The sequence below is a fragment of the Vicugna pacos genome, chromosome 22 (genome assembly GCF_048564905.1).
Source record: "Vicugna pacos chromosome 22, VicPac4, whole genome shotgun sequence".
Classification (NCBI taxonomy): domain Eukaryota; kingdom Metazoa; phylum Chordata; class Mammalia; order Artiodactyla; family Camelidae; genus Vicugna; species Vicugna pacos.
The window spans coordinates 32,650,876-32,678,471 of NC_133008.1; the positions used below are offsets into that span (position 1 = coordinate 32,650,876).

Here is a 27,596-nt window from a genome sequence, read left to right on the forward strand (position 1 = left end):
GAGTTGCCCAGGAGAGCAGTGCAGAGAAAGACACCCAGGAGCAGGGAGCAGCCTGTGCCAAGGGGCAGGCCTTCTGAGTGGAGAAGGCCAGTGAGGCTGCAGCAGAGCTGTGCGGTGGCCGTGCGGACAGTTTGAGACCCGGGTGTGGGGGACGGGTTCAGAGCTGGGCTTCACATCTGACTTACAAGAGGATTGGGTGGGAGACTGGGGGCTGTGCTGGGAAGAGGGGTGCTACGGGCCACTGGGGAGGGTTGGGTGGGAGATTGGGGGGCTGTGCTGGGAAGAGGGGTGCTACGGGCCACTGGGGAGGGTTGGGTGGGAGATTGGGGGGCTGTGCTGGGAAGAGGGGTGCTACGGGCCACTGGGGAGGGTTGGGTGGGAGATTGGGGGGCTGTGCTTGAAAATCACAGCAGGAGGACCCCTTGCTCTTTTTTTCAGGCAGCACCTCCTGCTCGAAGAGACACCCGCGGCCTGCAGTGGGACATGGGCCCCTCAGGTACCTGTGGGCCACTCTCTGGACTGCCGGGTGCCCAGCCCCCACCCCAGTCCCCACCACCCTTCATATGCTTCTCCCCTTCGTGTCACCGTGGTCACTGTGCTTTCACTGACGAGTTGTGCTTACTCCCCGAGCTCTTGTGAGATTTGACAGCATCTGCTTTTTGTTTCCTCTGTGCACACTGGTTACCTTGCATTTTGGGCATTGATACTGCATCACATGGTTCAGAACGCCAGCGTATGAAAAGCTACTCAGTGACAAGCAGTCACCCTGCCCCTATTAGCTTTATCCACCTCCCTAATCAGGTGACCACTGTTGAGGTTCCCATTACTTTTCCAGAATTTTGCATGTATATTCAAGTCAACTCAAGCAGATACTGCTTTCCCTGTTTTTTATGTTAATCTTGTGTCCTGCTGCCTTGCTGAATTCTTCTATTAGCTCTAGTCATTTTTGCGTGGCACCTTCAGGGCTTTCTGTTTATAGTATCATGTCATCTGCATATAGGGACAGTTTTACCTCTTCCCTTCCAGTTTGGACCCCTTCTCTTTCTTCCTCTTGTCGGGTTGCTGTGGCCAGGACTTCCAATACTGTCTTGACTAGAAGTGGTGAGAGTGGCCGTCCTTGTCTTGTTCCAGATGTTAGGGGGAAGGCTTTCAACTTTTCACCGTTGAGTATTATGTTGGCTGTAGGTCTGTCATAAACAGGTTTTAGTATGTTAAGATATGTCCCTTCTATACCCACTTTGGTAAGAGTTTTTATCATAAATGGGTGTTGAATTTTATCAAATGCTTTTTTGCATCTATGGAGATGATCATGTGATTTTTGTCCTTTCTTTCATGGATGTGGTGTATTACATTGATTGATTTGCATATGTTGAACCATCCTTGTGACCCTGGGATGAATCCAGCTTGATTATAGTGTACAATCTTTTTGAGGTGTTATTGGATTCGGTTTGCTAATATTTTGTTGAGAATTTTTGCATCTATAGTCATCAAAGATATTAGCCTGTAATTTTATTTTTTGGTAGTGTCTGCTTTCTCTGTTTTTTAGATGGTGGTGTATCCATGCTTCCACCTTGCTTTTCCCCTGGTAACAATCCATCTTGGAATTATCCCCACACCCCTGCACAGCAGCCACCACCATTCTTCTTCACCACAGTGTAGTACTCCACCATGTGAAGGATGTTGTTGATTTTGCCTGCCCCTTACTCACAGGCATCTGGGTATTTTCCATGGGTTTGCGGTGATGGCAGTGGTGCGAGGAATGGCCGTGGGTGTCCACCCTTCAGCCGTGTTCACGAGTCTTAATAGAGTCCATCCCCAGGAGAGCAGCTGGTGCCCCATTTCATAGAAATCACACAGCTACCCTCTCAATTTACATCCCACCAGCTAATTTGAGCTTTTAACAAAATGATTGGGTTTTCGGCCTATTCTATTACAATATTTAAAATGACAGAGATGGCTAAATTCTCCTTTGCCCCAGCTCCAAATTCACCACCCGCTCCAGGCACTTTTGTGTCTCCTTTCAGACTTTGCAGGAACAGGCACGCAAAGAAGTGAGGCCCCTGGAGGCAGGCTGCAGGCACCGTCGGTCCCCTCTGGGGCTCTGGCTCCATCAGCGCATCCTCTGCACAGCTGTGTGCTGCTCCCCGGTCCCTGGAGTTTGCTTCCTATGTGGCCCCCTTTTTATGGCTTCCACTCATGTACACGGCGGCAGATACCCTCTGATGCCCCCTGTGTGTCCCTCCTGTGGACACTGAGCTGTGGAGCAGAGTGTGCACCTTAATCACAGTAGGGGAAGCAGCCAAACTGCTCCCCAATGTGGCTGGGTGGTTTGTTTGGCTGCCAGCCCTGCTGTGGCTGCCTGTTTCCTCTCAGCCTTGCAAACATCTGTGTTAAGCTTTTTTTAGGTCTTCCCAAATAATCTGGGCGTTTCACTGCCGAGCATCAGAACTCTCACTGGCTCTCAGTGCCTGCAGTTAAAGAACGCTCATGGCATTGGGCACCCAGTAGGTGCCCAGCTCTAATGTGGCCCTAGTCTACTGTTTCTCTGGGACACTGGCTGCTCACCCCTGACTCCCAGGGCTCACTATAATTTTCTACCCCTGAGGCTTAGCACATGATGTCATCAGTTCTTGTCATGCCTTTCCCAATTCTCTGACCAAGAACTCCTACTGATACATCAATGCCCCAGCTCCAATGCCCAGGAATTTTCTCTCTCTGGACTCCTGCAACCCAGGTTTCTTTCTTGCTTGATTGCTTTTTTTCCATTTTTAAAAACTGAAGTATAGTCAGTTTACAATGTTGTGTCAATTTCTGGTTTATAGCGTAATGTTTCATACATATACATATGAATATTCCCTTTCATATTCTTTTTTATTATAGATTACTACAAAATATTGAATATAGTTCTCTGTGCTATACAGTAGAAACTTGTTGTTTATCTATTTTTTTATATAGTAGTTAGTATCTACAAATCTTGAGCTCCCAGTTTATTGTTCCCACCTCCTTTCCCCTCTGGTGACCATAAGTCTGTTTTCTAGGTCTGTGAGTCTGTTTCTGTTTTGTGAGTAAGTTCATTCTTTTTCTTTTATATTCCACATATAAGTGCTATCATACAGTATTTTTCTTTCTCTTTCTGGCTTCACTTAGAATGACGATCTCCAGTTTCCTCCATGCAACCCTGTTTCCTCCCTCTCACCCTACCTTGACTTTAAGAGGTGGGGGTGGGGTGGGGTGGGGTGAGGGGGTGGATTTGTGCTTCCTCTGTGCAGACTGGGAAGCCTCGGCTGAGGTCCGTCTGTCCCCACTGACCACCCAGGGCCTGAACAGCATTGGCATTCATATTGAACCATAACTGTTGCTTGAGGTTTTAATCTTCACCCCTACTCTACTTATAAAGATGCTACCCCTATTTTGTAGAGGAGGAAACGGGCACAGAGAGTGGAGTTGGCATGTGAGCCCAGATGCCTGTGAAGGTTAATGATACAATTGGTATGAAGAGACATTACAGCTTCAGGGCCTTGTGCTGGATTTGGCCATGCAGTATATTAAAAAATCATTATTTCCCTTGCAGAGAGTAAAAATGGAGGCCTTTAGAAGTGGATGGACAGTTCTAAGGAAAAAATAGGATAAGATGCTCAACCTTGCTCAGAATAAGAGAAATGGAGTTGGGGGAGGGTGTATCTCAGTGGTAAAGTGCATGCCTAGCATGCATGAGGCCCTGAGTTCAATCCCTAGTACCTCCATTACAAATAAATAAATGAATAAACCTAATAACCCTCCCTCCCCCAAATAAGAGAAATGGAAATTTAGTTCCCCAGGGTGCCATTTCTCACCCACCAGGTGAGCGGAAGTCCAACAGTAGGATAACACAGCGTGGGTGAGGCCTTGGGAACAGGGCTGGACAGGGGTCTTGACCCAGCAAAATCCGAATGGGACCCTCCACGGGCACCTGGTAGTGGAGTTCTGGCCTTTGAACCATGTAAATGCTTTACCCGTTCAAAAACAAAGTTAAAAGAAAGAAAGAAGAGTGCGCAAACGCTAAAACAGAGCACAAGCAAACCAATGACCTATGTGTCATGTTGATAACATAACTGCAGGGAGGACAGAGTTCTATTGTTACTATTTTTTAAATGCGGAGATTTAACGTAAACATCGGGTTTCTGGCTTCTCTTCAAACTGGGAGCTCTGGTCCCAGGGCCACTTTCCTGCCTGGCAGAGGGACGGTGGAGGGCTGGGGGGCAGCTGCCCCTTCCCTCGCTGTGGACCTCCGCGCCCCAACGGCCGCCGGCTGGGCCTTTATGGGGTTTTACACCCCTGAGGGCGCCGCGCGGAAAGGGCGTGGCTTCCTTCTGTCGGGGAGGTGGGCGGGGAGCCGGGCGTGGGCGGGGCTCCCCTCCAGGGCCCCTCCCCTGGGCTCCCCGGCTGACCCCCAGCGCCTCCCGCTCCTCAGCGCCAGCCCCGCCAGGGGACGGCTACGTGCAGGCGGACGCCCGGGGCCCCCGAGACTACGAGGACCACCTGTACGTCAACACGCAGGGTCTGGACGGCCCCGAGCCGCTGCAGCCCGAGGACAGCCCCCAGAGGGACCTGTTCGACATGCGTACGTGGGGGCCAGCCAGCCTGAGGGGCGGTGCCCACCCAGCCCTCTCCCCTGGGAGAAGTTATGGGGTCGCGGGGGGGTGGGGTGGGGGGGAGCCTGTTTCCGGTGGTAGGATAGGGAAGTCTTGGCGGCTCCTCCTCCGGGGGACTCTAGTCGGGGGCGGGGGTCGGGGGTAACCCAGCTTCCTCTCTGTGGGCGTCCCCAGTGTGACTGGAGGGGCCCAGTTCATAGCTTGAAAGAGCGGCTGTGTAGCGGGGGCGATTCAGGCTCTGTTCTCTGTGGGACGCCTCAGTCTTAGGGGTGGGGGTCGCCCACCCCCCCATCTCTAGGTCTCCCCAGTCTGATGAGGGAATGTAAACTCCCTGCTCATGGGACTCCATGGTCTGGGGAGGAGGCCCCAGCCCCTTCCGATGAAGCGCAGTCTCGTGGGGGAGGGACCATTTGCTCTCTGGGGTCCCCCAGCCTGAGGAGGGAGGCTTGACACACATCTTGAAAGCGCGACCAGCTGAGGGTGGAGCCCCCTCCTCCTTCCCTCTGGGATGCCCCAGCCAGAGGCCGAGCCGAGGAGGCTTGTGTCCAAAATGCGCTCTTCCTGAGGGGCGGGTATAGCTCAGTGGTAGAGTGCGTGCTTAGTATGCATGAGGTCCTGGGTTCGATCCCTGGTACCTCCATTCAAGAAAAAACAACAACAAAATTCGTCCCTTCTTTCCCACAACACCAATTCCGTCCCCTTCCACAAGCACCGTGGGTGTGTTGGCTCTGTGCTGGCCCAGGCAGGGCCATCTCCCTCCCCCAGGGCACCTCCCTAGGTGGAGGTCCCCGAGGAGCTCCCAAGCCAGCTGGAAACCTTCCTTCAGCAAGAGTGCAAAGCCCCTTCCCCGCCATCTGACAGCTCGATTTCTTGGTACTGCAGTAGTGACATGACAAGGTCTGATGCCCCTTAGGTGCCCGGTCAGTGCTGCCCAGTTCAGAGGGTGAGTCCTGGGCAAACCCCTGGAGCAGAGCCCCCAGCCCAGGCCCCTCTTTCCCCGAGGAGGCAGCTGCCCGCCTGGCTTCCCGCACGTTCCTCGCCCGCAGGACCCTTTGAGGATGCCCTGAGGCTGCATGAGTGCTCCGTTGTTGCGGCGGGCACTGCGGCAGCCCCCCTCCCGGTGGAGGACCAGTGGCCCAGCCCCCCGACCCGCCGAGCCCCCATCGCCCCCACCGAGGAGCAGCTGCGGCAGGAGCCCTGGTACCACGGCCAGATGAGCCGTCGGGCGGCCGAGAAACTGCTTCGAGCCGACGGGGACTTCCTCGTGCGCGACAGTGTCACCAACCCCGGACAGTACGTCCTCACTGGCATGCACGCGGGGCAGCCCAAGCACCTGCTGCTGGTGGACCCTGAGGGCGTGGTAAGGTGGGCGCGGGGGAGGGGCCCCTCCTCCTCTCCGCAGGAGGCCCAGGGCGCGGGGGCGGGGCGGGGCGGGGGCGGGCTGAAGGTGGGGGAAGGAGTCTGAGGGGTGAAGAAGGGCCAGGAGCAGGTGTGGGGGGAGTGGGGCGGGGGGGGGGGGCAGGTGTGGTGCGGGGGAGGGGCGGGAAGGGGGTTGAGGGTGGGGGAAGGGGTTTGAGGGGTGAAGAGGGCCCAGAGCCGGTGTGGGGAGGGTGGTGCTGGGGGAGAGCCCCCCTCCTCCTCTCTGCAGGGGGCCCAGGACGCCGCCTTCTAAGCTCCCTATAGGTTTGATACAGTACTGTCCGCATTACAGAACGCTTTTTGTTTACAGATTCTATTCCCCATTACCAGGTACTTTAGAATTACAAAGTATTTTCCAGTTTAAGAAGACTTTTAGGTTTACAAAGGGTTTCCCAGTCTATAAAGCATTTGGGGGGTTATAAAATCTTTTCCAATTTCAAGGCCTTTCAGGGCTTACAAATTTCACCCATTGTAAGATGCTCTCCCCCCCCCCACGTTCTGTCATCACCAGTGCGTCTTACAAATGCGATGTCTTTGAATGATAAATATGGTAGTTTCAGTTTATAATGTATTTTAGGGTTCACAAAGCACATTTCATTTTCAAAGGAGTTTTAGGGTGTGCAAGTTACCAAATTGCTTCAGTCCTCTAATACACTTCTCTTTCTCTCATTTTGACATCTCAAGTCTGGATTTTTTTTTTAACCATAAATTGCATCTTTGACCTTTTACCATTGTTTTACGTGGAAGTTTTATCCTCTCCTGTGGTAGATAAAATAGGGGTGCATCTTATAGTGGCTGTGAGTCCATGCAGTTTGGCACTCAACAGCTCCTGAAGCATTTTCAGGTCCACAAAGCACTTTATAATTTACATGGAGTTCTAGGGTTTTGATGCGTTTGCCAGTATCCGAGGGCCTCGGGCTTTAGAGGTTGTTTCCCAGGTGACAGGTGCTTAGGGTGCTCAGGGGCTTCTCAGGGTTTACCATGTGCTTCAACTATGTCCACCTGAATCCTGGGCATCGCCCTGGTGGCTACCTGTGCTCCTTGTCCCCACAGAGGGCAAACTTTGCTAGGGGGTGTGGCCTGGCCCAGGTGGGGCCGTGGTTCCTGGCCGGTTCTTTCAGTTCCTGGAGCCACCTCCTCCCCCATGTCTGATCGCACTGCTCACAGCCTTGATATCTGCCTGGCGTGATGCCCTTTCTGTTAAATAGACCTCCAGGGGGAGAGAGGCTTCAGAACCCCGTCGCATTCTTGGTTAACATGCAGGTTCCAGGGCCCTGACCCCAGTACCGTGGAGACAGGTGGTTTGCCGTAAGCCCAGCCTGTGCGTTGGAAGCCCACTCCCAGGTGGTCTGTGTCCTGTGAGCCTGGCCCCACCTAGGAAAGTTGGGCAGTAAGGGGCCAGAGGGTCTCTGCGTTGCATCAGGTCTGCACCCTGGGATGTTCAGACTTTCCCATTCTGAGATGCAGGGTGGTTTTGTATTTGGTGATTCTGGTGTTCGGAGGTATGTCTACAAGGTTCCAAGGGTGTGTTCATTTCTTAGGGCTGTTCTCCCAAATGACTGCAAACTGGGCAGCTTAGCACCACAGAGATGTGTTCGCTCCCTGTTTTGAAGTCTGAGACCCAGGTGTTGGCCCGGCTGGTTCCTTCTGAGGTTCTGAGGTGGGGTCCAGGTCAGGCCTCTCCCCCTGCTTCCTGTGGTTGCTACAAACTCTTGTGGTTCCCTGGCTCATTGACACATCACCGCAGTCACTGCCTCCGTCTTCTGGTGGCTTCTCTTTGCGTCTCTGTGATGAGGACACCATTTGTTGGATTGGAGCCATCTGAGTAATCCAGGATGACCTCATCTCCAGACCCTCCACTTAACCGCATCTGCAAAGACGCTTTTTCCAGATAAGAGCCCATTCACAGGGGTTAAATGTGGACGTGTCTTTCCGGGGCTACTGTTCAACCCGCTATAGGAAGCGTGGCCCCGGAGTGCTGGTGGTTTTGGAGCCTGGGTGCACATGTAGCTCTGGGATTCTGAGGCAAGTCTCTGACCCAGGCTCTCAGACTTGAGCAGGCGTCAGAGTCGCCAGGAGGGCTTGGGAAATGCAGCTCCTGGTGGTGCTGACGCAGAGGCCCCGGCCCCACAGGTGCGGACCAAGGACGCACTGTTTGAAAGCATCAGCCACCTGGTCGACTACCACCTGCAGCACGGGCAGCCCATTGTGGCCGCGGGGAGCGAGCTGCACCTGCGCGGCGCGGTCAAGCGGGAGCCCTGAGCCAGGTGCGCACGTCCACGTGGGCTCCCAGCATGCCCCCGTGTGCCAGGTTTTCCTCATTTTAAAGACTGAGACGAATGCACATAATACACAGGTCATCCGTTCAGAGGGCATAATGCAGAGGGTTTTAGTAACTTCACAGTGCTGTGCAGCCTTCCCCATCTAATTCCAGAAAATTCCATCACTCCACAAGGAAACCCCGTCCCCATCAGCAGTCGCTCCCTGAGTTGTTGTGGTAACTCTGGGTTGAACTGAACTGGTGGTAAAAATCTCTAGGAGGAGGCGGCGTTTGGCTACGCTGGAGGAGGGCCCAGAATGGCTGAGTCCTGGGTAGGGGGGCCGGTGTGGGATGAGAGGTGGATGGGGGAGAAGGTGCACCCTGCGCCTGCCACTTTGGGAGCCCCTGAAAGTCTTGAGTGGGGGAAGGACAGGAAGGTCCAGGTGATTCCAGGGTCTCTCTGCTCAGAGGGAGGGTCTGGGATGAGGTGGGGGCCCTCTAGGCCAGGGAGGCTGCTGCTCAGCTGGGTGCAGGGGGTTGCGGGGGTGGGCGAGCCGACTCTGGGGAGGAGGAAAGCTGGGAGCTGGGGACCCAGCTCTGGCAGGGAAAGAGGCTGTGGAATTTCCCCAAAGGCCAGAGGCTTCTGGGCCAGGTTGGGCTGCTCTCCTGTCCCTATGACAACAGCCTCCTTCCTGCCTCCTCCCCTACTGGGCTGGCCTCCTCTCTGCCCTCAGCCAGGCCTCGGCTGCAGGCAGAGAAGGGATTCCCAGTCCAGGAAAGGGCTTCAGGGGTTGGGGCGGTCCTAGGGAACACTGAAAGTGATCTGCAATGCCACGGGGCTGTGGGTGCAGGAGCTAGGGTATGACCTGCTTTCCCTCTACCCCCTAAGTTGTCTGTGACCCGAGAAACAACACTGATGGCAGTAATAATAGCGGCTAATGCAGAAGTTGCTATGTCCAGGCACTGTGCTCCTCCCCACATACTTGCGTGTTGACTCCCACGCAGCTCTGAGACAGGTACTGTTAATAGCTTTCTCATTTTGCAGAAGCAGCAGCAGCACAGAGAGCTTAAGGGACCTTCCTAGGTCACATGGCAAGTACATGGAGGAGCCGGGACTTGAGCCCTGGCCCTTCTCAGTCTGAGGCTTGTCGCTGGGTCACTCTGCTGCCCTGTAACTGAGGACTCTGACACCTGAACCCAGGGCTCTGATGCTGTCTCTGCTGACCCTGGCCTCTCCTTCACTGTCTCCCCCAGGTGGTGATTCTCAGCCCGCGGGTCCTGGCCCTGCTCCCTGATGCCCCTGTCGTGGCCTTAGGGGCTCCTCAGCCTTTGTCTGGACCCTGGTTGGGCCTGAACCGCCGCTGTCTCTCCTTCCTCTGCGTGGGTCTCTGGAATCTTCCTTCTCCAGCTGGCCCTGGGCTGGGTCAACTGGGCCAGGAGACGGGGCCCCAGACCCCTTTCTCCTGCTGAGTCCCCACCTGCCTGCACCTTTCACCTAGAGTGAGGGTGCATATACCAAAGACAGAACCTTTTCTCGCCTTTAAGGAAAATATATCAAAAAGCAGCCACGTACCTGGGAGCCCTGGCCAAGGTCCCTGACAGGGCTGGACATCAGCTCACCTCCCTGGCTTGGGAGGGTCCCCATCTCCCTGGCATGGAGAGGGATTCCTGGCTTGGCTGGGCTCAGTCTTTCCTCCTGAAAAATTTGTGCACAGTTGTCTTTCTGGGGAGGAATCGAGGTGCTTTGGGTCCTCAGCCCAGGCCGAGTGCTGGTGTGGATGTGTTGATGGGGAATGTTGAAGGGGCAGCCTTGTGGCTCCCCTGGGATGAGGGAGGCATCCTGGCAAATCCTGGACAATGGCCCCTGGTGGAGGTGGCTGTGAGGCCCCGCCCTCCCTGCTGTCAACCTGGATGGACATTTGGAATCTGTTTGTAATTAAACCTGGGAATGACCTTGAGGAGTCTGAGCCCTCCTGCACGTTAAGAGGCCCTCTCAGGTCAGGGGTCGGGGTCCATCTCCCTGGGGGAGGTGGGGAGGAGAGAGCCAGGCCCTGGGTGCGTCCCTCCTGGGGGAGGGTGTGGGAGGCAGTGTGTCTCTCCCCGAACCCTCCCCGAACCCCAAGTGTTTCTCAGACAGCTCTGTTTTATTCCAAGATAAAGCACACACCAACTTCTCAGTTAAACATACCCCCAACTTCTCTTTGGAAACACCCCAGTGTATCTCCCAAATGATACAAACCTCTGTCTTCAAGCTACTTCAGTATATCTGGCAAAAAGCTCCTTGTTTGCCTCTGCAAACCACTCCTAACCCATCCATAAAGATGGCCTGACTTCTCAGGTGTCCCAGCACCTCGTCCCCGTTTTCTTGAGATGCCATCTGTTCTCTCAGACCCCATGACAGACCCCCCTCATTGGCCTGAGAGCCCCTACTTCCCCCTCACCCCCACTTCTCTGTCACAGACCTCACCTCACATGGTTTGAGACTCTCCTTCCCAGAGAGACGCCTGTCTCTCCCCAGGACCCTCCTTTACCTCCTCCTCCAAATGTGGGGGCATCTCTCCCAAGGGGGGCACCCCAAGTCTTGCCACCTCCCTGCCCAGGGTCTGGCTCTGGGGAGGGGCTGTGCTTTCTCTGCAGTCAGCAGGCCCTGCCCCGCACCCTAGGGGGACCTGGTAAGGGTGTGGGGAGTAAGAGCCTCTCTGGTGTGCCCGTAACTAGGGGTGAAGCCATCAAAAGGCAGAGCCAGAAGGGGACTCTGGTGCCATGTCTTACATCAGAGACCTGAAGACTGACAGCCACTGGTCCATCATCCATCCATCCATCCATCCATCTGATTACCTTACCTACCCACCCACCCACCTGTCTATCTGCCCATCCATCCATCTGTCCATCCGTTCCCTACCCATTTATCCACCCATCATCACCAGTCCACCCATCTACCCATCACACATTTGACTATCTGCTCTCCCATCCATCTAACTGCCTGTTTGTCATCCATTCCATCCAGTGGTCCATCCATCCACACCCCTATCCTCGGATCCTTTGATGTGCCTTCATGACCTCCTCTTACTGGCCAGGACCCCTGACCCCTGGTGGGTAATGGGGATGCAGCGTGACCCAGACAGACCTGCACTTGTGGAGTTCAACAGTCAGCAAATCACTGCTAAGCGTATCATGACACCTGTGAGGAGGAGGAGCCCTGGAGCTCAGAGGCCCCAGGGGATCAAGGAGGGCCAGGTTCTGGAGGGGAGGCCCCGAGGGAGGAGGACAGAGTTCTTGGTGGAAGGGATGACGTGTGCAAAGGCCCTGGGTGTGTGGACACAGCTTATTCTGGGGGCAGAAGGGTGGCCAGCGTGTCTGGGAGTGAGATCAGAGTGCAGTGGACTGGGGGGCACCGCTGACTGAAGCTTGGTGCCGGGCAGGGGTGGCCCCATCACTGGGAGATGGCAGAGCCCAGGTTCAAACCTATCACCTCCCCCGCCCTGCTCCCTGAGCCAGAAAAGCCAAGCGTGGGCTGCCCTCATGGTGATGGAACTGGGAGCCTGGGTCCTGCACACCTATCTCCTGCCCTGTTCCACCTCCAGTTATTCAGTCAACAAACACTCCTTGCCCCAGCCTTGCCCTCAGGGAGCCTTGGGTTGGGAGACAGTGGGCACATGGGTTCAAACTCCACGGAGCAGGCTTGGACCAGATGCTCCCCTTCCCTGAACTGGGTGCCTGCAGAGCTGGGATGCCCCCCAGGCCCCAGTTTCCTAATCTGTAAACTGGGGCTGATGGTCCTTCCCGAAGGCCATTTAACCTGGCCCTTGTTGGGACCAGGTCGTCCTGGGAGCTCACAGGCAGGCCTCTGCTCCCCTTTTCCAGGGAAGGAGACAGAGCTCACAGGGCCAGCTGCTTGTCCAGAGCCACATGGGTGCACGGTGCCCTCAGGGTTGGAGCTCAGAGCTCAGGCCCTTGGAGCCACCTGCCTGAGCTTCCTCCAAGCCAGGTCTGCTCAGGGGACAGCATCCCCCACCTGCCCCCCCCCAGACCTTCCACTTCTCCCTCTCCACACAGTGGGTCCTCAGGTGGGGGTGTTGGAGACCCACCCACCCAGCATGAGGTGGCAGGACTCAGGACAGAGCGGCTGACAGGCTGGTCACACAGCCGGGGCCCCTCCCCAGCTTGGGCCTGAAGCCTGCAGCCTCTACATCTCTGATTCCAAAGAGGCTGCAGCTGGTTGGGGGGCACCCTTGGGGGTCTGCCCCACTCGTCAGCCACAGGGATCTGCAGAGGAAGCAGAGGGGTTCTGCTGATCCTACGGAAAGGGACACGGAGCCAGGTTCAGAGCTGAGCTAACCAGCTGGCAGGTGGGTGGGGGCTGCAGTGGCCCATGGGGCAGCCTTTCAGGACCTGTCTCCAGGTACCTTCACCCCCCCACCCCTGTACCTCAGCTTCCCAGGCCCCCAAACATGACGGGGCTTCTGGCTGAGCTCAGCTGCGGCAGGGCCAGGATTCTGGGGCTCTTTCCCCTGTCAAGTCCCCCTCACCAGTAACAGGTCTGTGCTTGAAAAGGTGGTAGATAACTTACACGTTCCAGGCCTTGTTCTAAGCACTTTGCAAATAGTACCTCACTCTGTCGAATCTTCACTCTGACACTGGGATTCAGGGTCAGGTGTTACGCCCATGGACCGCTGAGGACACAGGCACAGAGAGATCTGGACGCTTGCCAGAAGTCACACAGCAGGAAGTGCTGGCACCAGGATTTGAACCTCAATCAAGTGGCCCCAGATTAGTGTTCTGAGTTCTTGGCACAGAAACTGGCACAGAATAAACTCACTGCCTCCTCCCCCAACCCAGCTGGGAGGAGGAGCACTGCCCACAGCAAGGCAAGGACATGAGGGGTGTGTAGCCCCAATTACTCAGCCCAGGCCGTCAACAGGAGACCTGAGCTGGTTGGTCACGTCCCCTTCCTCAGCCCACTGTCCTGGTCTGGGCCCTGGAGGGAGGTGGCTTGTGGCCCCCGCAGGATGTAGCACTTACTGATCCACTTGTCTGGCAGATATTCATTAAAGACTCTGGCAACCTGGGGACACTGCAGAGACCTTTTCTCCTGGCAGCTCCAGGCCCCACAGTGGCAACAGACATCAACCCAGGAATTGCTCTAGGGTATTCTTCATGAGAGCTGAAGTCAGGGTTCTGGGGGTTTGATTCAGACCAGGCTGGCAGGCAGGGCAGGCTTCCTGGAGGCAGCGGTGAAGTGATCCATGCATTAGGATCTGCCTCCTTTGTCAGACTGTGTGGCCAGGCCAGTATTGCCCCCAGCACAAAGCGGGGCTCAGTGTTTGCTGGGTGAGCAATTGAAACAGGGCTTGATCTCCCCACCTGGACAGTGGGACTCTAAACCCCACCTCACTCCAAGGTCAAGTGAAAGTGTTGGAGGGGCCTCTGTCCAGCTCCTGCTTGCCCTCTGCAGTCACTCCAGACCCACCCCCATCCCAGCTCCAGCCACGGTGATGTCGGGGACATTCCTGGAAAACAGGAGGCTCCTGAACAATCGTAATTTAGTAAAGTCCAGGCATCCCCTGCTCTGTGTTGGTCCTGGCAATACAGTGTCTTGCTGGACTTGGGACTGGTCAGGCTTGGGTTCCAGAAGAGGAAACTGAGGCTGGGAGGGAAGGCAAGGAGTGAAGGAGCAGGGAGGGTGGGGCCGGCAGGTCACAAGGCATAGGGTGCACTCCCGAGGGACACTGTGGTCTTGGAGGTGCCAGGCCTGGGACCTCCTGGTCTTGTCCTTGCTGGGTCTCTCCATATGAGCACTGCAAGGGGCTGTCTCTCCTCTCTTATTTTCCTGTTACATTTTGTCAGGGGAGCCACTGAACCTACAGTTATCATTACCTGTGTGCCTCCCTCCACTGGAGTCCTTCCCACTGGGATGCATCACAAAGACGGGAGCTGCATCCTCTCCTCCCCCCACCCCGCCCCAGTCACAGCTGTGTCGCCAGCGTCCGGATCACTGTTCAGAGTCCAGTATGTGCTCAATAAACATTCCGCCATGAAGTAAAGGAGTAGCCCCCTGCCGGCTTCTGGGGGGGCTACAACTGAGTGGATCCCCATTTACAGGAGGACCGCATCTCAGCTGCTAGCTCCTTATTTCTGGAAGGAAACCTTCACCTTCCTCCTCTGCAAACTGGACGTAGCCATAGGACCTGCCGACCAGTCGTTGTGAGAATCAGCTGCGGGAAGGACGTTAAGAGCCTGGCGCTGAGAAAAGTGCCCAGTAATAAATTCGGCTGCGGTTGTTACTGCTATTATTTAACTCGTCATCGTAAGCCGGGAAAGCTGCTCACCAGAGAAATGGCTCACAGACGAACTGAGGCTGGGGCTTGGGGTTTCCGGGGGTGCACGACGCCGCCAATCCGTCAGCAAACCGCGGCCACTTGCTTCCCTCCCTGTCCGCCCTCAGTCACCCGGGTCCCGACGAGGCTCCCCAGTGCGACCCGCCCACCCGCGGGGTCTGCGGCAGACGGCTCGCTCTGGTCCCGGGGGCGAGCGAGGCGGGGGCGGAGGGCGGCCGTACTAGGAGGAATACGGCGGCGCGGCCGGCTGGGCGGTTTCCCGCCGCCGCCGCGGGTGAATGAGTCCGACTGCGCTGCTGCCGCCGCCGCCGCCCGACCCAGGCAGCGCCCGCGTCCCTCGCGCCCCGCCAGCCTCCGCGCCGAGACCCCGGCGTGTCCGCAGGCCAGCCAGCCTCAGCCACCAGCCCCGGGCCGGTGAGTTCAGGGCCCCGCCACGCTCTGCGGGGGCTGCTAGGACCCCACCCCCACCCCAAGCCGGGTCCCGCGGGTGGTGGGTATGGGGGAAGGAGGCGAGGGGGCAGTTCGCCGCGCTGTCGGCCCCCAGACTCATCTCCCCCCCCCCCCCGAATGCCTGGACCCTCAGCCCAGGGAGAAGCTACAGGTGGGTGAGAGCTTGAGGAAGGGCGGAGCTGGGACACCCCAGGGTCCACCTCATATCCTGGGGTGTCTTCTCTGTGGACTGAGCCTGGAACCCTTTAGAAAGCGCTTTGAGATCCTCAAAATAGGGGGGAGGGGTGCGAGAGTGGAGCGGTTGTCCCCTGGGAGCTTCCCAAGAGTGGAGCGCCGCCCCCACCTCGTTCGGCTCGGCTTCAGAGCTTGGAAGTTAGGCGCGATTCCTCTGGGGAGGGAAGAGGGGCGAACCCCCTTCCCGCACCGTCCTGGGCTGCAGCGCCTGAGTGACCCTGCTGGCCCCCTGCAGGAGAGCCCCTCTTCCAGCCCCAGTGCACGGGGGCCTGCAGCTCCTGACACCTGCCTCTCTTTGCAGACTCTGCGGACCCTTTCTGGCCTCCTGTCCGCGGCCCCATGAAGAAAACCAACATGTGGTTCTTGGAGCGGTTTCGGGGGTCGGGGGAAAATGGAGCCGCGGGGGGCGAGGGTGGGGACAAGGCTGCCAAGGGGCCCCTGTACAGCAACGTGCTCACTCCGGACAAGATCCCCGACTTCTTCATCCCCCCTAAGCTGCCTGCCGGCCCGGCGGAGCCGGAGGGGCAGGCTGAGCTGGGGCCCTCCACCTCGGAGCAGAACCTAGCCTCCGCTGCGCCGCGCAGAGCCCCGCGGAGCCCCCGGCTGCCCGCCAAGCTGGCTGCCGAGAGCAGGAGCCTGCTGAAGGCGGCCTCCCGGCACGTGATCCAGATCGAGAGCGCCGAGGACTGGCCGCCGGAGGAGGCTGCCACCAACGCAGACCCCCAGGCCCAGGGCGCCATGGCGCTGCCCTCAGTGCCCAAGGCCCAGACGTCCTACGGCTTCACCACGCTGGCTGAGAGCCCCCACACGCGGCGCAAGGAGTCTCTGTTCCACAGCGAGCACGGAGCTCTGGCCCAGGTGGGCTCTCCAGGCACCGGACGCCGTCGGTGGGGCACCAAGGCCAACGGGGGCGAAGGGGCGTCCAGGGAGGCCGGCGGGGCCCTCATGAGCCCCAGCCGCTGTGTCAGCGGTGGGGAGAGCGACACAGGGTCCTCAGCCGAGTCCTCCCCATTCGGGTCCCCTCTGCTGTCCCGCTCCATGTCGCTGCTCAAAGGCTTCGCCCAGGACGGCCAGGCCAAGGTGAGCCAGCTCAAGCAGTCGGTGGGCCGCCATGGCTCCCTGTCGGCCGACGACAGCACGCCGGACGCCAGCCCCGGGGCGCGGCGCCGCCTGCACCGCCGGGCCACCCCAGAGTCCGGCCCCGAGCCCAGCCCGGCGCCCCGCGCGGAGCACGCCGTGCGCCTGGGGCTGCGGGGCAGCGTGCGGCTGTTGGCCGAGTACGAGGCGGCCCAGGCTCGCCTGCGCGTGCGGCTGCTGGCCGCCGAGGGCCTCTACGACCGCCTGTGCGACGCCCGCAGCATCAACTGCTGCGTCGGCCTGTGCCTGGTGCCGGGCAAGTTGCAGAAGCAGCGCAGCACCATCATCAAGAGCAGCCGCCACCCCGTCTTCAATGAGGACTTCTTCTTCGACGGCCTGGGGCCCGCCAGCGTGCGCAAGCTGGCCCTCCGGATCAAGGTGGTGAACAAAGGCAGCAGCCTCAAGCGGGACACGCTGCTTGGGGAGAAGGAGCTGCCGCTCACCTCTCTGCTCCCCTGCCTGTGAAGGGCTGCGGCGCCCACGCCCACGTGCGGGGAGACCCCGCCCCGACCGGAAGGGAGCCTCGGGGTAGGTGGCCTTCACCTCAGGCTGGGCGGGGCCCTGATGCTGCAGCCTGTGGTGGGGTGACCATCTGTCCAGGGGAGAAGAAGGTGGGCTCTGGGGAAAAGAAAGCCCACTCTGCAGGCTGCGCCCCCCTGGGCCCCAAGTTCCATGCCCCCACCTCCGCCTCCCACCTTTAGGCGTTCTGGAACCTGGGCCAGAAAGCAGCTGAGGCACCTCACAGACCCCGAGGCTGCCGGTCCTGAGGCCCAGCGGAATCGGCTCCTTGCTGTGGGAGTGTCCTCCTCCCCCCAGGAGAAGTGCCAGGCCCAGGTTCCACCAGGGGACCCCATGGGGCTGCGGGAGGACCCCCAGCTGGGTTAGGCTGGCTCTGGGCAGCCCTCGGTCCTCTCAGGTTCCAGAGGCAAGAGCCAATCAGAAGGCGGAGAGCCACTTCCTGGCAGACAGGCAGCAGTGGACATAGCGCCAGAATATGAAAATGGGGGGATGGCTCCTTCTGTCCCGCCTGTTGGCTGTTTTCCTCCACCACCTTCTCTGCTCCGGACCCTGCGGCCATGTGGGAGTGACTGCCGCCTCCTTTCCTTGGAAGGGGTCGCTCAGAAGGTGCCCAGAGCACAGTGCCAGCTCGTGTCCCCTGCTCCTCCCTCTCCCCTGCGGCTAGAGGTGCTGCCCCTGCCTCCCTGAGCGGCGACCTCGGCAGCCGGACCCCAGGAAGTGATACTTGTGACCGGTGGCCTTGGCTGTTACTCCCTTGCATGTACATAGGTTGTGGTTAGGGTGGGGGCGGACAGAAGGACAAAGGGGTGGGGTGGGGAGACTGTGCTTGTGGCTTTTCATACTGCTAAAGGCAGCTGCATGGGTTTAATTGTTGCGTCAGTACATGGGTCCTTGGATGATTTTTGTGGAGGTTTCCAGCTCAACAGAACAGAAATGATACACTTTGAAGCAGGGGCCAGGCAAGGCCAGCTCTGTCCCTTGGCCTCCCCTGGGTGGACCAGGGCAGTCTTTGGGGATCCTGGGGTGCCCCTCTCAGCCCAAACATTGTCCCTCCTGACTGGGTTTCCAGAGCACACCAGGGGAGAGGTGAAAGAGCGTATTTCACCCCCCAGAGCCGGGGTGGGGGTAGGTGGGGGGAAGAATGTGTTCCTTTCTGTACATCTGCACATACCAGTGCACGCCTGAGACTCATAATGGGGGCCCTTGGCGCTGGGGTCTCTTGCTGTGCCCCCTCCAGCCTCTGCCCTGGGCCTGCTCCCTCATGCACCCTGCTCTTGGGGTCATAGGGCCTCCTCCTTCTCTCCGGAACCTGGGGACCACTCTGGGCTGGGTCTGTGGGTGGAGGAGGCAGACAGAGCATGGAGTTAGATGCTTGGAGCTCATACCTCCCTCCTCTCTGCCCCTGAACTCTCCCGCCCCTGGTTTCCCTCTGGAGACCCCCATCTTTATGCTCCTGCACTGATATCTTTGTGTTTGAAGTTGACTGTGGGTACATCTTTAAGACATCCTCCCCCAAATGTGTTTGTTTATAAATGCTGTTTTTAGTGCAATAAAGGTGTTTCGGGAGATTCGGGGGTGGAGATCTGCTTGCTTTGCTGTTTAATAGCAGGAGAGGAATTTTGCCTTGAATTCCAGGGTGGATGGCGGGAGCCTCCAGGATCAGTGATGTGCTCCCCACCCTTTCAGACCCTCCAGGGCTCTCCTGGTTGGGGTGGAGGCAGGGAAGCAGGGCTGCAGCAGGGTGACACTCCGGGGACCTGGGTCTGTGTGGGGCATGGCTCTGGCCCTCCAGGACTAGCATTGCATCTCACAGGTATGGGGACCTAGCGGCTCAGTAACTCACCCAAGGCAGCCTAGCTAATGAGAGTCGAACCCTTGCCCTCAATGCGGCCACCAGGGAGAGGGATGCCAGGGGTGGCCTCTTCCAGGCTCTACCCACTTGGGGACAGAGACTGGACATTTGGGGCCGTCACTGATGGGAGCCCTCAGGATGCCATCAGCTGCCAAAGCAGGAGCGCCCCCACTGATATGCCCCTCATCTCATATGGACTGTCCCCGCTCCCCCAGACAGGAACCCAAAGGAGGCCAGCCGCACCCCTGTCACACAATCTGGGGCTCCCCTGGGCCAGGAGCAGTAGGGGAGCTGGCTCCAGGCTGTTCACACCTGTGCCTTTGCACAGGCTGTTCCCTCTGCTTGGAATGCTTCCCATCCACTAGCTCCTCCACTTTCAGGCTCCAGCTGAGGTGGCACCTCCTCCAGGGAGCCTTCTGAGTCCTCTGTGCTGTGTGTTCCCCATCCCACCTCAGCTCACTTGCTGTCTGGGCTTGTCTGTCTCCAACTCCAGGGCCGGCAAGTCCAGCTGCAACTTTGCCGGCCCCCGGGAGGCCCTCCACCGGTGCATGAATACATGGAAAGCCCTCGCCTGACCTGGTCTCTGGGCTCCTGCAGGGCTGCAGGGGAGCTGGGGGGAGCTGGGAAGCTGGCAGTGGAGGGATTGCTCTCCCCTGTGGAACCGCCCGCTATTTCTAGTGTCTTCCCTCAGTGGAAGGGCTGTTTGGCGAGACATGCAAAGAACTTCTGTCCCGGTGAGGGAGTGAGGGAATGAGGGGAAGTCCTTGAACTGGGGACCACGGGGGCAGGGCCTCCCATCCAGAAGCCTGGGGGTCAGAAATGCAGTGGTGAGGGCAGGAGTGTGGGAGCTCCAGCCAGTGTGGCTGGGAGCTGCGTTTACTCCATTCGACAAGCAGGGAAACTGAGGCCTGGGAAACGCAGTCAGACCAGCTGTGCCTTTGCTGACTCTTCCAGCAGGCGTGTGTGCTTCCTGCTTGGTGCTCTCGGAGTGAGAGGTGGATCAGGCAAAGCTGGAGCCTCAGCTGTGCCCAGGCAACGAGGACTCCAGGTCTCCAAGACAGAGCACTCGGGGGCTTAGGGGAATCAGGACAGAATCAGTTCATCTTTCTGGGGAGGGGGGGCAGAGTTGGGAGGAGGGGGCGTCTGAGCCACAGGCCGGGAGACCTGCAGGAGTCAGCGAGGTGGTTCCAGGAGGGGTGAGGCCCAGCGTCCCAGTCACCCTGTCATCATCAGAGCTGGGCCCCTGCCTGGCTCTGCCAGCACCGTCCTGGTAGAGCTGCTGCGGCTGCAGGGAGAGAGAGCAAACACTTCTGAGCTCACAGTCCCTCTGCCAAGAGGCATTTATTGACCTCCTGCTGTATACTGGAAACAAGACCCCTTGGTGAGCCTCACAAAAGCCTGGCTAGGAAGCCCCCGCCCTGTTGCAGGGGGAGAAACCAGGAGCCCGGGCAGGAGAGTGGGGACGTGGCCCCACTGTGCACAGCTGCTGCCCGGGATGTGCCTACAGTTATCCACTGGTTTCTTTCTCACCGTTCCTCTGTGTGCATCCCCGACATAGCCAGGGAGACAAGGGTGCAGGGCGGTCCCCGCAAGAAGCTGACTTCGAACCCATGTAGGTAGGACCGGAGCTTGGCTGAGGCTCAGGCTAGGCACCCCTATGACGGATGCCTCAGAGCTGGGAGCCCCCACGGACCCCTACACCAGAGCCGGTTCCTCTGGGATTCTCAGGCTGGCCTGTCATCCCCCACAGACCCCAGGACTGAGTGATGTCTCCCCCACACGCACCCCAGGGCAGTGTGTGTCTGTCCCCACAGATCCTCCAGTTCAGGGCCCTGTCTCCTGCTTTGACCCAGGCCTGGCTCCCTCTTCTCCCCCTACCACCACGGGGCCCAAACTGTCAGGGCCAGCGGAAAGCCACCAGGAGCCTTTGTGCGGGGTTGGGGTGCTGAGCAGCCCCCACCTGATGACAACCTGCCAGATGAGCTGCGTTAATGATAACGAGGCCTGGTCTGTTCCAGGATGTGTTGCCAGGGCAACCGGGTGCTTCTTGCCTCATCCCCACCAGCAACTCATGGATGGGCAGCTGGAGTGCACACATATGTGCGTAATGTATGTGTGCACATGTGTAACTGTGCGTGAGGTCACGTGCGAGAGTGCAGTCGTGTGTGCACACGTAGCACCATGTGAGCCTAAACACGTGAGTGCATGTATGCATGAAGGTGTAGCCATGTGTGTTAGCATGCGTGTGTGTGTGTGTGTGCTGGAATGTTTACATGGACTGTGCATGTGTTTCTCTGTGTACACCTGGGTACATGTATGGAACCATGTGTGTGCGTGAGTGTTGCTATGACCAGTGTGGCTGTGCACCTGTGTGTGCATGTGTGCATGTGTGCGTGCTGTGGCTGCTCTGTGCCTCAGGATGCCCTAAAGGACATAACGGGACTTGAGAAGACCCCCTCCCTCCCCTCCTCTCTCCATGCTGGCCCCTCACTGGGAACGCCCTCGCCCATGTTCTTGCACTCTGCCTTGAGGTCTCGAAGCATTGCCTCTTCCTCAGGGCAGCCCCCACCCCAAGGAGGTCAGATCCCCTTTTACATTCCTTGCTAGTGTCATACACGGCCTTGTCATATTGATCTGAACAGAATGATCTGGTGTTTGCATCTGTAGCATCCCAGTGCTCAGGCCAAGGTGCAGATGAAGGAGGTGTCAGCATTCTCTCCTTCCAGCCTGGCCACCATCCTGCATCTTCCTACTCTCCAGATGGCTGTGGACCTCCAGGGCCACCACTAGCAGTAGGCCCCTAATTGGGTACAAATCACAAAATGGTGCCCTTTTCTCAGATTGGAGCCAACAAAGGGGACAGCAGAGCAAAACATGAGGACTTATGCCTGGCAACATAGTGAGCGCCTTGATCCAGCTGTGCCTGAAGTCCATTACTGTGCACCATTTTAGTTCAGAGGGCTAATAAAGTCCCTTCTTTGCTTAAGCCAATTTGACTATTTCTTTTTTTTAAATTTGCAACCAAAGAACACTGATACAGCGTTTCCAGTCCAAGGAAGGAGGAACAGCACTGACAGAAGGGTGCCCCAGTCTGACACGGGAAAGGAAAGTAGAGAAAGAAGGCAGAATCTGGAAGGCCTGGGATTTGTATGTCCCACAGAGCTGGAGAAGGTGGCTCTGGAGTCAGGGAGTGAGCTTCCATCAGGGCATCAATCAAGGAAGGCTTTGGAGGAGAGCAGACTCTGAAAAAGGGAAGGAGCAGAGACATTCCAGAGCCAGAGGGAAGGGGCTTTGGAAACCAGCCCACCCGGGCCTCCATCCCACCCCACCACAGCCCAGACTGCACGCCTCACCCCAGTCTGACCCCTGCCTTCACCCGCTGCCTGAGCTCTGAAACTCCATGGTTCCTGTGGCCCCACACTTTGGCACTGGAGACCTGCCCCCTGGGCCCCACTCTGGAAGCCGGCAGCGGCAGCGTTTCCGGCTGTGCACTGCCGCCTCCCCCGGCCCAGCACGCCCACCTCCCAGGCACTCCACTTCTGGGGGTCTGGATCTGAAGCCTGATAGGCGCAGGGCGCGTTCCACGGTGGAATTCAAGACTTCGATTTTCCTGTCGCGCTGTAGCCCGGGGACTGTCACACGGCCTTTCTGGTTCTCGGGCTCCCCAGGCGGACGCTTCTGCTGCGATGAGGCCCAGGCTCACGTGTGGAAAGAGCTTCGCGCCCAGGCGCGGTCCCCGGCAGCAGGCGCAAAGTGGCGATGGTATTAACATAATCCCATTAGATGGTAATGACAGGCCGCCACCACAGCCACGGAGGCCCGGGCTCCCTCGGCCTCCCTATGCCTGGGGCCTCTCCTGTCCTACCTGCCCCGCCTTGCCCCAGTGTGGGATTCAATTAAGCTTTTGTTTTCTTCTCAGCAACTCTGCGGGTGAGGAGAGGCTGCTCGCAGCCGGCTCCGCTGACGGGAAGAGAAAAATGACTTCAATAAAAAAGGAACCTCGGAGCCGGGAGCAGACTTGGGATGCGCACCCCTCCCCGCGCAGCCGCCTCCCCGAGGCCAGAGTCCTGGCTCCACTGCGCACAGGCTGGCACCGCTCTCCAGTCGTTTACCCCCCTGTGCAGCGGGGCCGGTAGAAGCAGCCCCTCCAGGGTCAGGTAAGATCCGCACGCATGGAGCCGGGTCCGTTTGTGAAGCCCGTACTGGGTGAAAGGGAAGACTTCGGCACCCTCTGCATACAGCCGGCCCTGCGCCTTCCCGGGGAAACCAAGGCACAGGGAGGGGAAGTGGCTGGCCCAAAGTCACCCAGCTGCCAGGGCACAGGACACAGGTCCAACCAGTGCGGGGTGCAGACCCCAAGCCCTCAACCTCGCCCCACTTCCCAGGTGCCCAAAGTTTCTGCCTCCCTCTGAGAGCCCTCCGGGCCTCATCTGGGCCACGCGTTTGAATACTCTTCTCTGGGACTCCGTTTCCTCCCCAGTCCCCTATCTCCTGCCTCGGCTGGTGGGGGCTGCAGGGGCAGACCTGGCCCAGACACAGTGCTGGGAGAGCCGTGGGCCGGGCAGGGCTGCCAGGTGAGGCTCTGCTTTATACCCTTGGGCTGGTAGAGGAGTTAGTCTTGCCCAGAGCTCTCTGGGAGGTGACCTGACAGGATCCTGACAGGATCACGCCAGGAAGACCAGCCTTGGGGTTTAGGGTGGGCTTTGGGTGATGGAGTCAGTGGACCTGGAGACTGAGGCCAGCTGGTGGGCAGTGCATGTGTCACACCTGCGGGGACCCCGTGTGAGACTCGTGAGGCCGGGAGGGGCACGTGTGGACCGTGGTGATGCCAGGCTGCCTGCCAATTTCTCCCGACTCACCCACGTGCTCCTCTCTTGGGAACCTGTCTCCTCTCCCAGTGCCTCCCGTGAGCTCTGGGAATACTTTCCAGAGAATTCTCAAACCTGAGAGTGGTTTTGGGGATCCCGAACTTGTAGTTGGTGCGAGAAGTGGAGGCTCTGCCCTCTGATCTTTTCACCTTGGCTAACCGGGGGCACCCTACCCGAGGGCCCCTTCCTCCCTTGGTGCTCAGGCCTGGGTTGCTATGGTGATGCAGAAAGCACCCCCCGCAACTTGTCTTCCCCTCCTTCTCATCTCCCTAGTCCCCAGGTTCCTGGATAAGGCCTCCTGTGTCTGGGGTCTGGGTGGTCCAGAGGTGCCCAGCCCCCTGCAGCCCACTCCAACTTGGATAATGATTACGCCGTACAGAGACCACCGGGCAGGCCCCCCCACCAGCCTCAGTTTCCCCACGTGTAAGAGGAGGAGCTCAGCTCCGGCTCCCCTCTGGGGCTGGGTGGTGGCATGGTCCAGTCTTCAGAACGTCACCTCATTCAAACCTCCAGCAGCTGCATGTGTCCAAGTTTGGTCTAAGTTCAGAGGGACAGCGGGACTTCAAATTCTGAGTTCAAGGCTCAATGAAACGAGTTCATGCCTTCCAGGGCTAGGTCACCTGCAGCCTTGAGGGCAGGACTCATCCCCACACAGCTTGTCAGGTTGGCCTCTCACCCCGCAGGCTGGGGCGTCGGCAAGTCAGGAGTAAAAACCAGGCGCCTCACTGGGTGTTAGGTGATTCTGGCTGCACGAAGCTTGCAGGTGGTTCTCACTGGGGTGATTCACCTCTCAGGGGACACTGGGTCACATCTGGGGACATTTGGGGTTATCATGACTGGGGGACTCCTGGCATCGAGTGGGTGGGAGCAGTGCCCAGGACCCCTCTGTGAGAATGACCCATCCCAAAGTCAGCAGTGTTGTCAGCTTGGTGCTGGTGGGGAGACCTGGTCAATACTGAAGGGGCGTGGAAGGATGCTTTTCCCCTTTCCAAGTTCTGGGTAATTTTTCCTAACATGAGGCTGATGTGACACTAGGCATGCACAGGGCCTAGTGTGGGGCACCAAGGTCCTGTGCCCTGCCAAGCCTGGAGCTGGGCCATGGGTCCCACAGAGAGCCTTGCGGGCAGGATTCCTGCTGTGGGAGACCATGGTTCATAATGGGGGATTGGGGGGGCACTTCCAGTCCATGTGCCCTGCCAGGGCCTGTCTGTCTCCAGCAAGAGGCTGTGTGGGAGTGTCCTCCCCTCAAACCTGGGTGGGCTTCTGTCTGCTCGGAGCAATAGAACGTGGCTGGAAAGGTGCCGTGTGACTTCCGAGACCAGGCCGTGAGGAGGGGACAGGGTCTGCCTGGCTGGCTCTCTCAGGCCGCCCAAGCTTGGGACCCAGTGCCATGCTGGGAGGAAGTCTGGGCCAACAGAGAGGCCTGAGCAGGGGTCCTGCTGATGGTCCCAATGACAGCTCCAGATGCCAAGCCAGTGAGTGCTTGGCTTCCAGTCTCCAGCTGGCCTCCCTGACCTCACCACAGCTATAAGAAATTGTCTCTCACATGCTGGTTTGGGGTTGGGTAACTGGAATTCCTGGCCTTGGGGGGCTTCCTGGAGGAGGAGACACAGGACAGTTTGGGCAGGAGAAGAGCTGCGTGGCTCCGAGGACGGAAAGTGCTCAAAGCTCAGCTGCTGTGGAAAAGACGGGCATTTCCTCAAAAAGTTACAGATGGAATTATCATATGACGCCTACCATATGACAATTCCCTGCAGCTCAAAAGAATTGAAAACTGTTCCTCAAACAAAAACTTGTACATTAATATTCACAACAGCCAAGAGGTGGAAACAGCCCAAATGCCCATCAACAGATGAATGGATGAACGCACCGTGTAATCCTACACACAGGAATATGATTCAGCCGTGAAAAGGGAGAAGCCCTGACACTTGCTACCGTGTGGATGGACCCTGAGAACACGATGCTCAGTGAGAAGAGCAGACACAAAAGGACACACAGTGTGTGAGTCCACGGACGTGAAACGTGCAGAACAGGGCAGTCCACAGACACAGGGAGTGGGTTCTTGGTTGTCAGGGGCTGGTGGGGAGGTAAGAAGTGACTGCTGGTGGGGATGGGGCTTCTTTTTGGGGTGATGAGAATGTTCTGGAATTAGAGGTGATGGTTGCACATTGTGACTGTACTAAATGACACTGAATTTTTCACTTCAGTATTCTGTAATAGTAGAATTATGTGACTTCTTTTTAAAAAACTTCACCCAACCTGATACACTTACACTTTGTGCATTTACCGCATGTAAGCTATATTTCATTAGAAAACATATGAAAAACAATTTCCCAGAAACTGTCCATTTCTTGCTCCCTCTTTAGCCCCTGCCCAAGTCAGGGTCCCCTATCCACCCCCACTCTCCCACGACCTTATCACCCAGACCTCCTCACTGCATTGTCTCCCCAGCCGTTGCCCCCACGTCCACCCCATCAGCCCTTTCCACCATGCCCCTGCCTCCCGCCTCTCCACCGCGGTCTACCCCCCCACCCCCGCCCGGTCTCCCGGCGCTGCCCACGGCTTGTTCTCCCCAAAGCCACCAGAGGGCGCCTGTGAGCACCTATGGGGCGCGTCCCAGCTCTGCCCACCGCCCACTAGGACTCTCGCGTCGCCGGTGGTGAGTCCAAGCCCTCCCACGCCCCCGCGCCCTGGACGGCCTGGCTCACTCCGTCACCTCCTGGCCTTCACCTCCTCCCTCTCTCCCCGTCACTTATTCCACCCCAACCAACACGGGCTTCCCCGCGGTTCCTCCCACTCGCTAGACAGTCCAGACTCAGGGCCTTTGCACTGGCGGTGCCCCCCGCCAGGTGTGCAGTCTCCCCAGGTTGCCACAGGACCCTCACCGCAGAAAGGGCCTCCCAGGCTATCCATCCAAGATGCCCCTCCACCCTTTGTTTTCTCCCTAGGCCCCCAGGAGGGTCAGGACTACCTCCCTGCTGGGCACACAGGTGCTCCACAGTATCTGCTAAGTGCACGACCCAGCGAGTGACCATCCGGATGCTAAGATGCTGCATTTTTGGAGAAGCCAGCGGGGCAGGGCGGCGCCAGGCCCCTCCCACCTTCAGAGGCAGCTGCAAACCCCACTCACACTCACACTGGGAAGCTCTCTCTGGCTGACCGGGAAGAGCTGTTTTTCACTGCGTGATCGTCTGACTCGGGTGTTTTAATTGCACAATAATGAGGGCGGGCCATGGGTGAGGAAACCTAAAATTACACCGCACATGCGGCCGATCTGTGGGGGCCGCCTGGCGCTCGTGGTCCTTCACGTGTCCACCCTCGCGCACACGTCCTCTGCCGGGGGAGGGGGAGCCTTCCCGGCGCCAGTCCAGGGAGCGGGTGGGTGGGTGACTGCCGGGGCGACGGATCTGCCCACACGCAGGCAGAGGGTGGCCTGTAAAGTCACAGCCCCAGTGTAGGTGGGCCTCCTCTGCCCTCCTCTCCGCGCCCCTACCACCCCTCTGGCCTCCCTGATCGCAGGCGTCCTCCACACTCCAACATACCCTACCCTCGCTGTGCCCCTGCCAAGGCTGTCCCTCCACACCCGACAACTGCCCCTGACCTCCTTCAGTCTCTGTGCAAAGTCCTCTTCATAGTAAGGCTCCCGGAGCCACCTTATTTAGCCTGCCCCCCACATCACCTCGCATCCCTGCTGGCGTCCTCCCTTCCTAACACTCTGTACATCCAGGTGTGTGCAAAGCAGGTGCTCCATGTGTGCCCCAGGGGTTTGTGGGCTGCTGACATCCAGGCCCTTGGCCCCTCTTCCTCCAAGTGTCTGGATCTGGATCCCATGCCGCCCAAGAGGGTGAGGGACCCTCAGCACCACCTCCCTGCCTGAGATGCCCTCTG

The 27,596-nt window shown here is 58.3% G+C and overlaps 2 protein-coding genes across 8 annotated transcripts in view; both read left to right on the forward strand.

Moving 5' to 3' along the window:
• Positions 1 to 14,518, forward strand: part of SHC2 (SHC adaptor protein 2) — a 32,208-nt gene extending 17,690 nt beyond the window's left edge. For 2 of the 7 annotated variants that reach the window (XM_072948167.1, XM_072948162.1), the window contains exons 9-12: positions 439 to 496; positions 4,451 to 4,600; positions 5,678 to 5,991; positions 9,565 to 10,268. In XM_072948167.1, the coding sequence (XP_072804268.1) occupies positions 439 to 496; positions 4,451 to 4,600; positions 5,678 to 5,991; positions 9,565 to 9,780 (738 nt within the window). In that variant the 3' untranslated portion in view covers positions 9,781 to 10,268. Of the gene's footprint in view, positions 1 to 438; positions 497 to 4,450; positions 4,601 to 5,677; positions 5,997 to 8,183; positions 8,318 to 9,355; positions 9,403 to 9,564; positions 10,269 to 14,412 lie in introns of those variants that run through there. The other 5 variants (XR_012063282.1, XM_072948164.1, XM_072948163.1 and 2 more) reach the window with 5 other exon arrangements.
• A 395-nt stretch (positions 14,519 to 14,913) lies between these two features.
• C2CD4C (C2 calcium dependent domain containing 4C) lies at positions 14,914 to 17,763 on the forward strand. The gene is made up of 2 exons (XM_072948168.1): positions 14,914 to 15,062; positions 15,634 to 17,763. The coding sequence occupies exons 1-2, from the start codon at positions 14,927 to 14,929 to the stop codon at positions 16,932 to 16,934; spliced, it is 1,437 nt and encodes a 478-aa protein (XP_072804269.1). The 5' UTR covers positions 14,914 to 14,926; the 3' UTR covers positions 16,935 to 17,763.
• The last annotated feature ends 9,833 nt before the right edge of the window (positions 17,764 to 27,596 follow it).

What these genes read in the sequence shown, in the direction of transcription:
- C2CD4C (XM_072948168.1), top strand. Translation starts at nt 14,927, where the DNA reads ATGAGTCCGACTGCGCTGCTGCCGCCGCCGCCGCCCGACCCAGGCAGC. An exon ending in CAGCCACCAGCCCCGGGCCG is followed by an intron (nt 15,063 to 15,633) that starts GTGAGTTCAGGG and finishes CTCTCTTTGCAG; the next exon opens with ACTCTGCGGACCCTTTCTGG.